We start from the raw sequence: 13,342 nt of genomic DNA, 5'->3' as shown, positions 1-13,342 counted from the left end.
CATTTTATAATGCACCACTTTCGGCTGTTATTTTGGGCACAGAAGATGGCTGACTTGTTTATATGCAGGACTTTCTTTGTGAATCAGTGTTTTGTAAGTGTGAACACTTTACAGTTGGCATATTCGTTTTAAAATCCCATTGTCTGATTCTTAACAGGATTGTTGCGAGTTGTGTCTGGTGTCCTACAGTTGGGCAACATTATGTTTAAGAAGGAGCGCAACACCGATCAGGCTTCCATGCCAGATAACACTGGTAAGGGTTCCTAAATAACATGTGTGAAATGCATGTTGTCTATGTGGGCATATATTACTTGTCCTATTGCTTATCACTGCAGATGGATCTTCTACGAAAGCATGTTTGTACTGAATAGGAAATATAACAATATTCCTGTGTTCTTTCCCCCCCTCTAATTACATTTTTAATTGCATCATTTTGGCATCTGTTGACAAAGGAACTCCACTACAGACTGATCTAATTTCATCTGCAGTTGCAGTCCCTTCTCAAATGACAGTCCTATTTGAATCAATCACTTGTACTAGCTAAGTGAGGGTTGTACTGGATCTGTGTTTCTTTTTCATCCACTAGGGGTCACTGGAGTACTATTGGGATATGGACGGCTTAGCAGAAACAAAGGCACTGAATATTTAAATTTAGAACTCTCCACCCCTCCATATCTCCGAGTACCTCAGTGTAGTACCTCAGTGTTTTTTCTGTGCTCACAACACTAACAAGGCTTATGTGGAGTTCCCACACTTTGTGGAAGATTTTATTAATTTTTTACTTTTACATTTTACTTTTTTCACTTAGCACATCCCTTCCCAGTTTCTGGAAAAACATGGGTCCGGGATAGTGCCGCTGCACGGACAGCGCATGGCGTGTCGGTCCTCACAAAGAGCACCCTCACAGCCACAGGCAGCCCACTGTCTCCTGCAACAGCTGGACGGAGCTTACAGATAGAAGCCCCGTCGCAGCCATGACCTGAAGAGCTGGACGGAGCTTACAAATAGAAGCCCTGTCGCAGCCATAACCGGAAGAGCTCGGAGCTTACAGTTAGAAGCCCGTCGCAGGCCTCCCTACAACAAGGTATGCTGGGGAAACAGGGCGGTCAGCGCAGGCTGCCGCCCCGCTGTGTGGGGTCAGTGTTGTAATGCCGCCGCTCATACGTCCGGCCGCCTCAGCCGCTCCGTCCGGCCGCCTCAGCCGCTCCGTCCGGCCGCCCCCAGCCGCTCCGTCCGGCCGCCTCCAGCCGCTCCGTCCGGCCGCCCCCAGCCGCTCCGTCCGGCCGCCCCCAGCCGCTCCGTCCGGCCGCCCCCAGCCGCTCCGTCCGGCCGCCCCCAGCCGCTCCGTCCGGCCGCCCCCAGCCGCTCCGTCCGGCCGCCCCCAGCCGCTCCGTCCGGCCGCCCCCAGCCGCTCCGTCCGGCCGCCCCCAGCCGCTCCGTCCGGCCGCCCCCAGCCGCTCCGTCAGTGCTGTATTGGTGCCAGCGCTGAGAGGGGGAGAAACCGCCGCAGCTCGGCTAGCGACGCCGGAAGCCGCTACGCGCCGCTCCGGCCAGCTGACCTCCGCTGCTCAGCAAGAAGTGTCCCTCGCCTCCCTGCAAAGACTTCCCGGCACTCCCCGCTGAGACACAGCGCTACAGGGAGTACAGGGGGAAGGGGGGGGGGAATCTGGCTGATTACAAGGGAATGTAAAGGGCTGCCATACCTATATAGACAGCAGGCAGAGTTAATGTATAATAGGCTATTGAGCCTATATTAATACTGGAGGCATGTATTGTAAACTGCCTGTGATTTTCACTGTGTAATAGACTATTGAGCCTATATTAACACTAGAGCATGTATTGTGGCCTGCCTGTGATTATCACTGTATAATAGGCTATTGAGCCTATATTAACACTGTAGCAATTGTAACCTGTCCTGTGATATCGGTGTAAGCATGGCATGGGGGCCATTTTAACCATGCTTCCTGCTTCTTCCAGTTTGTAATTCCAGAACATTCCTGCCCTACATCTGTACTCCACCGGAGGCGCAGGGGTGTTAGTGGGAATTTTGGTTCAGGTTTCACATAGGCTGGCCATGTGAACTGCATTTCGGCCATAAATAGATAGATATATATTACACATCTTAAGTAATAATTTTACTGAGCCGTGCAAGTGTCTGTCCTTTGGCTATTGTGTTGTCTGTCTGCATAAGGAGTAAGGCTCCAGCACAGACTAAAAATACTTTTAAACAATGTCTGGACATAAATCTACCACATGTTCAGTATGTTTTGTAGGTTTCCACTCCGGAAGCCGGTTCATTCCCAGATCCTATGTTAAGCATTGGCAATTCAAATTGACTCCGCTCGACAGGAGTGGTGAGATCGGAGTCTCGGAAGTGACTCCGCCAGCTTGAACGGAGGAGTCTCAGCCTTTCCAAAGGTCCAACTTCACTTTGGATACCAGGGGGTTAATTTAACTGGTCTTATAATTTAAAAATTTTCTTCTATGTTGCAGTCTGACAATTCTATGTCAAACCTCACAGCGCTAAATACGAGTGAGGAGGGCACATTAGACAGTCAGTGCGGGTTTTGACAACCATACATTGCTAATGACCAGTGAGTCAGTCTCTGAAATTTACAGAGACTAAGGAGCCTCTAACATCTAATCCGTCGTATTTACTAAACGACAGATCTTCAATGGGTTTCTTATTTAGGATATCTTACTAAGATTTAAGGCTATTTACCCGTTTCCACACAGTGACATCTAAATTGGAGAATCCGCCATTGGTGAATTCGTCTGTGTCAAACCTTATAAAGACCCAAGATACATTTGGGTCACTAGGGCGCTCTGTGTATGGAAACAATGACGATCACGTTATACTTATCGTTAATAAGAAGCTACTGAGTATCTCTGTACAGCGTCTGCTGCCGCCTGTTACCTCGCTTCTCGTTTTTCATCGTCGCTAGTTTCAGCACGACAAGGCCAGAAGTTGTTTGGTCCTAAATTTGACAAATGCATATTTCAGGGAAAAGTCTAGCCATTGCCTCCTCCGGTATCAAGACGGAAATACTCTGGTCTGGCGTTTAAAGCCTTAAGACTTCAGTCTTTTCAAGGCTGTGGTACAAAAACAGTCACGCCTTGTAACGCCAGGGCGCTAAAGTCACAACAAGCCAGTGGCTTGACGGGCTCTCAGCCCATCTCGAATTTTCAATTGTGGTAGCGCCTTTACACGTTACATTTGCCGGGTTTCCAGCCATCCACTCATGGATGTATCCGCTATTTAGGGTTAAAAGACAGGACTGCCTCTGTCGGACGAAATAAGGCGTTTTTGGCAGGTTGCCATTCAGTCTCAGCTGGTTTCAGCAGTTATTAATTCCAGGCCTGGTACACCAACAAAGTCAGGGTTATTATTCCCGTCTGTTTGTGGTACCGAAGCCGGAGGGCTCCGTCGCAGTCTCAATCAGCAAGTCACTTACTACAGATTGAAAATGGATTTTCTGCGGTTAGTATTTGCATATTTGGAGCCACAAGATTGCATGATTGCGCTTGATCTCCAGGATGCGTACTTACACATTCCGATTTGGTCACCTCATCACAGGTTCTTGCGTTTTGCAATACGCCACAACCATTAATCGTTTCAGGTTCTACCGTTTGGCCTCTTGTCAGCGCCTCGGGTATTCACCAAAGTGATGTTTGTGATGATAGCTCATCTCAGATCTCTGGCAGTGACAATCGTTCCATACTTAGACGATCTGCTCATAAGAGCTCCGTCTCAACAGATGCTCCTCCGACTTGCGCTGCTAACGTACACCACGGTTGCTGTGTCAAGTTCAAAAACAATCGCATCTAATTCCGTCTCAAAGACTTCAATTCCTAGGTATGTTTCCAGATACGGTAAATCAAAGAATTTACCTACTACACCAGAAAGAACAGATTATACGCCATCTGGTAAATTAGTGCTCAAGCCACGCACACTATCGGTACATTTGTGTATTCGCCTATTAGGAACAATGATGGGCTTTCGAAGCGCTTCAGTTCGGAGGTTTTCACTCGCGTCCATTTCAACAGCAGTAGTCGCCCTCACATAGGCAGATTTCCCACAGGGAAGCGAGGGTGTCTCTACTCTGGGCGAGAGTCTCAGAGGTTGGGGAGTTGTAGTTTAAAATGGTCAGCGACAGGGTTTCTAAACGGATCACGACAGATTGCACGGAGTTCCAGGACATTTATAGACAGCAATTTACATTGCACTACATGCTTCGCTCTCAGACTGTCCAAGTGCAGTCAGACAACGCGACGGCAGTCACATACACAACAACCAGGGAGGAACGAGAAGCCGCATGGCAATGCGGGAAGTAGCTCGAATCCTCAATTGCCCAGAATACCACAGGGTGATATTGTTGACTGGGTTCATTCCGGGAGTGGACATCTGCTAGACAGATGATCTCAGCCGTCGGGATTTTCATCCAGGAGACTGGGCATTAAATCCAGAGGTGTTTCACATGTTGGTCCACAGGTGGGGTTACCCTCAGGTGGACATGATGCCATCTCGCCACAATTACAAACGCCCAGTATGTGTCCAGAACGACAGATCCCAAGGGCAGTGGCGGTGGATGCTCTCACAATCGCGTGGCCGTACAGCCTTGTATATCTGTTTCCACCGTTTTCCGCTGCTCTCTCCGTTGCTAATACGGATCATAAGAGAGTCCGTCAGTCATACTAGTGATATCTCATGGGTCTCTGAGAGTTTGGTTCTCGAATCTCCGAGGACTACTCGCAGACGATCCTTGGCCGCTCATACTACGTCCAACCCGTTACAACAGGGGCCGTTCTTTTACCCCTATTTAGCGCGGCTGCGGTTGACAGGGTGGTTGTTGAGACCGCCCTCTTAAGAAGAGAGGGCATTACAGTATCGGTTATACCAACCATGTTACGAGCTAGGAAGCCGGTTATGGCAGCTCATTATTACAGAATTTGGCGTGCCTATATAGGTTGGTGTGAAGCTCGGAAGTTTCCGACATCATCTTTCAAGTTACCCGTATTCTGTTATTTTTACAGACTGGGTTGGATGGAGGACTGCGTTTATCTACACTGAAGGTGCGGGTATCTGTGTTGTCAATTTATTTTCGAAGACGATTGGCTCTATTGCCGTCGGTACACACCTTTCTGCAAGGTGTCCTCAGAGTACAGCCTCCATTTATCCCACCTACAGCGCCATGGGACTTGAATCTGGGTTCAGATTTCTTACAGTCTTCATATTTTGAACCCTTACAGCAAGTGGATATTAAGTTTCTCACTTGGAAAACGTTTTTCAAATTTGGGTGCCTTGTCATGCAAGCCACCGTATTTGGTGTTTCCTGATTACAGAGCAGAACTTCGGACGAATCCCGATTTCTTACCAAAGCTAGTGTCATTTTTTCACATCAATCAACCAATAGTGGTTCCTGTGTTGACAGCACATTCTAGAATTCTGAATGTGGTACGCGCATTACGCGTTTGTATGTTCCGAACGTCTACGGTTCGTAATGCGGATACGTTGTTTGTTCTCTATGATGCTGCCAAGTGGGGTGGGTCAGCTTCTCAGCAGACCTTATCCAGATGGATAAAACTGACTATACGTCAGGCTTACCTTAAGGTTAGGTTACAGTCGCCTACATCAGTAATAGCTCATCCCACAGGTTCTGTGGGAACGTCATGGCCAGCTGGTCGTGGAGCTTCTACGACGCAGCTTGACCGTGCGGCTACATGGTCTTCAGTGCACACGTTTGTGCGCTTTTACAAGTTTGATACGTTTGCGGCATCAGCATCTAGCTTTGGCCGCCTAGTGTTACAGGTGTCAAACAGCTCTCCCGCCCACGGGGGAAGCTTTGGTACGTCCCAAGAGTACTCTAGTGACCCCTAGTGGATGAAAAAGAAAATAGGATTTTGGTACTTACCAGGTAAATCCTTTTCTTTGAATCCATAGGGGGCACTCGACGCCCACCCAGAGCAGTTTTACCTGGGTTGTATTAAGCTCAGGGGATCTTATGGTAACACATTTTCACCGACTGGTTCAAATTATAAGGTTCTATCGGTTATGGTGTCAACTGTTTCGTTGTCAGTAACGTTATGTGTCAACTTTGTTGTTGTCCGTTAGGTTATAGGAATTCTCCATTGTCAACCTCTCTATAGTTCCTGTTCGGCTCAGTAAAAAACACTGAGGTACTACACTGAGGTACTCGGGGATATGGAGGGGTGGAGAGTTCTAAATTTAAATATTCAGTGCCTTTGTTTCTGCTAAGCCGTCCATATCCCAATAGTACTCCAGTGCCCCCTATGGATTCAAAGAAAAGGATTTACCTGGTAAGTACCAAAATCCTATTTTTTATTTTATTTGTTACTATAAAGTATTGTCTCCTATAGGCTAGTGTAGAGTCACGTCTTAAGTAATCGTACATTTTGCAATTGAATAAAAGCACAGTAACATTATTCACTGTGGTTGGTTAAGGGAATTAAGTTTAAGTGAGCACTCCCAAAATACATATAGGGCTAAATGTAGTAGCCTGCGAGAAACAGGAAGTGTGGGATTTCATGAGATTTTGGATGGATTTTTAAAGCAGCAATCATTTACACGGCATAACCAGGTTGGTTTTACTGTGTAAATGATTGCCACTTTAAAAATCCAGCCAGACACACTCAAAATCCAACACTTCTTGCTACTCACAGCTTATTAACATTTAGGGGATATTGTCTGAGGACATGGAGCTTGTCTGTTGTGTTTTTTTTTTTTTTATCAATTAATTGCTACTTGGGTAGCTTTATTGCTGGATGAATGTATCAGTTATCTAGACAGTGAATAAAGTAGAAGACTTCATTGTCGAACACAGATTTCTAGCACATTACATGAACAAATAGCAGCGGCTCACCAAAATGAACATATAACTCTATAAAAAAAAAAAAAGGCCTCTAGTTTACCATCTCCTAGTAGTGATATCCAGGCTATAGATCATGATCTTCCACTACTCTACTAAGGAAGTGGGGAGTAACCGTTTTGACAGTCCATGGAGTAACCAGCATAATTCTACAATAAGCCTATAAGGAGCTGTAACACTTAGAATTGGCAAGGACAGGATTTGGACAATATAGCCTTTTTGTTAATGCCATTCTAAAATTGCTAGCAACAAAATAAAATCACCGGATACGCTTTCTCGAATTAATCTCTTGTTTTTATAGCTGCCCAGAAAGTATGCCATCTCCTGGGAATTAATGTGAATGACTTTACCAGAGCAATCCTCTTGCCCCGTATTAAGGTTGGCCGTGACTATGTACAGAAAGCCCAGACCAAAGAGCAGGTAAATCTGCTAGGATGTCTTGGTCCTCCATTGTCTTGTTTGTTGAACTACTTTTGGTCTTATAATATGATTCTGCTTTGTTTCCTCAGGCAGACTTTGCTATTGAGGCACTTGCTAAAGCCTCCTATGAGCGAATGTTCCGCTGGCTTGTAATGCGTATTAACAAAGCCCTAGACAAAACAAAGAGGCAGGGTGCTTCATTCATTGGAATTCTGGATATTGCTGGCTTTGAGATTTTTGAGGTAAATTTTATATATTTTTTGTGTGGTTTTTTTGTGTGTATTTTTTTTTTGTGATTTTTTTTTTTTAGGTTTTATGGAATCTATTTACACGTGTGCTTGTTGGCATTTACTCCTGAATGTCTTACAAAGTTTTTTTTTTAAGAATAGTTATGTGATCACTTTAAATCATATGTTCACATCTTTTGTAGCTGAACTCCTTTGAACAACTGTGTATCAATTACACCAATGAGAAACTGCAACAACTGTTCAATCACACAATGTTTATACTGGAGCAAGAAGAGTACCAGAGGGAAGGTATTGAGTGGAACTTCATTGATTTTGGCTTGGACCTTCAGCCTTGTATTGATTTGATAGAGCGACCTGTGAGTTGAAATCATGTCATATTGCTGTCACTTTAGGGTGGTTTTATTTTATTGTTTTCTTTGAAAAAAAAAGCTTTTTATATTATGGCCACCTTTCTCTTGTTCTGTAGGCTGGCCCACCAGGTATTCTAGCGCTTCTGGATGAGGAATGTTGGTTTCCAAAAGCTACTGATAAGAGTTTTGTGGAGAAAGTAGTGCAGGAGCAAGGCTCCCACTCAAAATTCCAAAAACCCAAACAGCTCAAGGATAAAGCAGACTTTTGTGTCATGCACTATGCTGGAAAGGTAATTTTGAAATTCTTTCTGTTTTTTTGTTAAAATTTGTTAAAGTTCCCATATATTTGCTGTATATTGAGATGATCAGAATACAAGTAAATTTACTGTACAATAACTTGAACAGAGTTAAAGATGGCCATTTCCAAATGTGCTTAGTATATAAGTACAGGTTGAGTCTCCCTTATCCAAAATGCTTGGGACCAGAGGTATTTTGGATAAGGGATTTTTCCGTATTTTGGAATAATTGCATACCATAATGAGATATCATGGTGATGGGACCTAAATCTAAGCACATTATGCATTTATGTTACATATACACCTTATACACACAACCTGAAGGTCATTTTAGCCAATATTTTTTATAAATTTGTGCATTAAACAAAGTGTCTACATTCACACAATTCATTTGTTTCATATACACCTTATACACAGAGCCTGAAGGTCATTTAATACAATATTTTTAATAACTGTGTATTAAACAAAGTTTGTGTACATTGAGCCATCAAAAAACAAAGGTTTCACTATCTCACTCTCCCTCAAAAAAGTCCGTATTTCGGAATATTCCGTATTTCGGAATATTTGGATATGGGATACTCAACCTGTAGTATGAATTTGTACATCTTATAACTGTGGAGAATTCTTAGTTTTTGTGGGGGGTTTTTTCGTGCAAATTAGTTTTTTGAATATGAACACAAAATACAATTGGCATATCACATCATGAAAAAAGAGTGAATCAGAATATAACCTATACTACAAATCAACAAGGCAAATAAGACCTAAACTGAATCATAGAAATTTTATGTAGCTGGTTGGCCCCCCCTTTTTTCTTTTTGTTTTATAAACCCATAAGGTGGGTACACATTAGGCGACGTGCTCTATGAGCGACGTCGCCTAGAGTTTCCACTCCTTGTCCAGGGTAGGCGGCAGGGCATACACACTGAGCAGTAGGACGACCACATTGCTCAGCGACGTCACGTCGATGTAGCTCTTAGACTGCAGTACAAATTGAGCTGCATACATGACCGACAGCGAGGGTCGTTAACGTGTGTATGCCGAGGAAAGTAAATTACGTCGTTCAGGAAGGGTGAAAATGAGCAACGTTGATTATTTTCTTGGTAGGTAAGTGTGTATGCACTTTTCCACGGAGTAGGGCATCACTGACCAACTGTAGTAATAAGGTGAAATTAAAAATAATAAAGCTTTCTCTAACGTCCTAGTGGATGCTGGGGACTCCGTAAGGACCATGGGGAATAGACGGGCTCTGCAGGAGACAGGGCACTTTAAGAGAATTTGGATACTGGTGTGCACTGGCTCCTCCCTCTGTCCCTCCTCCAGACCTCAGTTTGAATCTGTGCCCGGACAAGCTGGGTGCTACTTAGTGAGCTCTCCTGAGCTTGCTAAAAAGAAAGTATTTTGTTAGGTTTTTTATTTTCAGAGAGATCTACTGGCAACAGACTCTCTGCTACGTGGGACTGAGGGGAGAGAAGCAGCCCTACTCACTGAAGATAGGTCCTGCTTCTTAAGCTACTGGACACCATTAGCTCCAGATGGATCGTACACTGGATCGCACCCTGCGCCATTGCTCCCACACTAAACCCACACACTCCGGTCACTGTAGGGTTCAGGGGCGGGGGGGGCGCCCTGGGCAGCAATTAGGAACCTCTTGGCAAAAAGCAGCATATATACAGTTGGGCACTGTATATATGCATGAGCCCCCGCCATTATTTTACACAAACGCGGGACAGAAGCCCGCCGCTGAGGGGGCGGGGCTTCTTCCTCAGCACTCACCAGCGCCATTTTCTCTCCACAGCTCTGCTGAGAGGAAGCTCCCCAGGCTCTCCCCTGCAGAATCACGGTAGAAGAGGGTAAAAAAGAGGGGGGGGCCACAAAAATTTGGCGCAAAAACAGTATATACAGCAGCTACTGGGTTAACACTAAGTTACTGTGATTCCTGGGTCATATAGCGCTGGGGGGTGTGCTGGCATACTCTCTCTCTCCAAAAGGCCTTGTGGGGGAACGGTCTTCAAATAGAGCATCCCCTGTGTGTGTGGTGTCGGTACGCTTGTGTCGGCATGTTTGACGAGGAAGTCTATGTGGAAACAGAGCGGGTACAAATGAATGTGGGGTCGCCGCCGACACCCGATTGGATGGATATGTGGAAGGTTTTAAATGATAATGTTAATTCCTTGCATAAAAGGTTGGATAAAGCTTGAAGTTTTGGGACAGTCAGGGTCTCAACCCATGCCTGATCCTATGTCGCAGAGGCCATCAGGGTCTCAGAAGCGCCCACTATCCCAAATTGTTGACACAGATATTGACACGGATTCTGACTCCAGTGTCGATGGCAATGATGCAAAGTTACAGCCTAAAATGGCTAAAGCCATCCGTTACATGATTATAGCAATGAAAGATGTGTTGCACATCAGAGGAAACCCCAGTCCCTGACAAGAGGGTTTATATGTATGGGGAGAAAAGGCAAGAGGTGACCTTTCCCCCTTCACATGAGTTATGTGAAAAGGCTTGGGAATCTCCAGATAGAAAACTGCAGATTTCCAAACGGATGCTTATGGCGTATCCTTACCCGCCAACGGACAGGTTGCGCTGGGAATCCTCCCCTAGGGTAGACAAAGCTTTAACACGCTTATCCAAGAGGGGTAGCCTGCCGTCACAGGATACGGCTACCCTTAAAGATGCTGCAGATAGAAAGCAGGAGGGTATCCTGAAGTCCATTTATACACATTTAGGTACCTTACTAAGGCCGGCAATTGTGTCGGCCTGGATGTGTAGTGCTGCAGCAGCATGGACAGATACCTTATCTGAGGAACTTGATACCTTGGACAATGATACTATATTACTAACCCTGGGGCATATAAAAGACGCTATCCTATATATGAAAGATGCTCAAAGAGACATTAGCCTACTGGGCTCTAGAATAAATGCTATGTCGATTTCTGCCAGAAGAGTCCTGTGGACTCTGCAATGGACAGGCGATGCCGACTCGAAAAGGCACATTGAGGTTTTACCTTACAAGGGTGAGGAATTGTTTGGGGACAGTCTCTCGGACCTGGTCTCCATAGCTACGGCTGGAAAGTCAAATTTTTTGCCATATGTTCCCTCACAGCCTAAGAGAGCACCGTATTACCAAATGCAGTTCTTTCGATCACAAAAAGGCAAAGTCTGAGGTGCGTCCTTTCTTGCCAGAGGCAGGGGTAGAGGGAAGAAGCTGCACAATACAGCTAGTTCCCAGGAACAGAAGTCCTCCCCGGCTTCCACTAAATCCACCGCATGACCCTGGGGCTCCACAGGCGGAGCTAGGCCCGGTGGGTGAGCGTCTCCGAAATTTCAGCCACGAGTGGGTTCACTCCCAGGTGGATCCCTGGGCTATAGAGATTGTGTCTCAGGGATACAAGCTGGAATTCGAAGAGATGCCCTCAGTTACCTCAAATCGGCCTTGCCAGCTTCCCCCTTAGAGAGGGAAATAGTGTTAGCTGCAATTCACAAATTGTATCTTCAGCAGGTGGTGGTAAAGGTTCCTCTCCAACAGGGAAGGGGTTACTATTCGACCCTGTTTGTGGTACCGAAACCGGACGGTTCGGTCAGACCCATATTGAATTTAAAATCCCTGAACATATACTTGAAAAAGTTCAAGTTCAGGATGGAATCGCTCAGAGCGGTCATCGCAAGCCTGGAGGAGGGGGATTTTATGGTGATTCTGGACATAAAGGATGCTTACCTTCATGTCCCTAATTATCCACCTAATCAGGAGTACCTCAGATTTGTGGTACAGGATTGTCCTTACCAATTCCAGACTTTGCCGTTTGGTCTCTCCACGGCATCGAGAATATTTACCAAGGTAATGGCGGAAATGATGGTGCTCCTGCGATGGCGAGGAGTCACAATTATCCCATACTTGGACGATCTCCTCATAAAGGCAAGGTCCAGGGAGCAGTTGCTGATCAGCGTGGCACGCTCTCGGGAAGTGTTACAACATCACGGCTGGATTCTGAATATTCCAAAGTCGCAGTTGATTCCTACGACTCGTCTGCCCTTCCTGGGCATGATTCTGTACACAGGCCAGAAGAGGGTTTATCTCCCGATGGAGAAGGCTCAGGAACTCATGACACTGGTCAGAGACCTATTAAAACCAAGACAGGTGTCGGTGCATCACTGCACACGAGTCCTGGGAAAGATGGTGGCATCATACGAGGCCATTCCCTTCAGCAGGTTCCATGCGAGGACCTTTCAATGGGATCTATTGGACAAGTGGTCCGGATCGCATCTACAAATGCATCGGCTGATCACCCTATCCCCCAGGGCCAGGGTGTCTCTCCTGTGGTGGCTGCAGAGTACTCACCTTCTCGAGGGCCGCAGATTCGGCATTCAGGACTAGGTCCTGGTGACCACTGACACAAGCCTCCGAGGGTGGGGAGCAGTCACCACAGGGAAGAAATTTCCAAGGTCTGTGGTCAAGTCAGGAGACTTGCCTTCACATCAACATACTGGAACTAAGGGCAATATACAACGCCCTACGTCAAGCGGAGACCCTGCTTCGCGACCGAGCTTTGCTGATTCAGTCAGTCAACATCACCGCAGTGGCTCATGTAAACCACCAAGGCGGCACAAGGAGCAGGGTGGCGATGGCGGAAGCCACCAGAATTCTTCGCTGGGCGGAGAAACACGTAAGCGCACTATCAGCAGTGTTCATTCCGGGAGTGGACAACTGGGAAGCAGACTTCCTCAGCAGGCATGACCTCCACCCGGGAGAGTGGGGACTTCATCAGGTAACGGTTCTGGGGCTGAACACACTGCAGGTGTTGATGAAGCCACAGATCCATAGGAGGAGAATATATAGCAGCTGTGGGCTCTGGTTCTGGGGGCTCCTTGCCACCCAGTGGGACTGTGGCAACGGAGGTACATAATGACCCACCGTGGGTTGCTTTTTCCACGCTTCTGCATACGCTAGTTAATAAACTAACACCCTCTATGGGACCCCCTATGCCGGTGCAACCGTATGTGGTCCCTGCAGCTAACCTGCTGTGGGCGGACAATTTATCTGCTCAATTGATGAAGTTGAACCAGTCCATGACTACTAAAAAGTCTGACCCTCGCTCGCCCAAGCCCAAGGGGTCCTCTAAGCGAGCTCTTATCTCACAATC

At 46.3% G+C, this 13,342-nt stretch overlaps 1 protein-coding gene across 1 annotated transcript in view; it reads left to right on the top strand.

The window, feature by feature from the left end:
* The window catches only part of MYH9 (myosin heavy chain 9), an 889,869-nt gene that overhangs the window by 270,205 nt on the left and 606,322 nt on the right, over window positions 1-13,342 (top strand). The window contains 5 exon segments of the mRNA XM_063940322.1: window positions 158-253; window positions 7,189-7,307; window positions 7,397-7,549; window positions 7,738-7,911; window positions 8,022-8,195. Coding sequence (XP_063796392.1) covers window positions 158-253; window positions 7,189-7,307; window positions 7,397-7,549; window positions 7,738-7,911; window positions 8,022-8,195 — 716 coding nt within the window.

Source organism: Pseudophryne corroboree, chromosome 9, assembly GCF_028390025.1.
Source record: "Pseudophryne corroboree isolate aPseCor3 chromosome 9, aPseCor3.hap2, whole genome shotgun sequence".
Classification (NCBI taxonomy): Eukaryota; Metazoa; Chordata; class Amphibia; order Anura; family Myobatrachidae; genus Pseudophryne; species Pseudophryne corroboree.
Note: the sequence above shows the minus strand (reverse complement) of the source record. Positions and strands in the feature narration are given on the sequence as shown.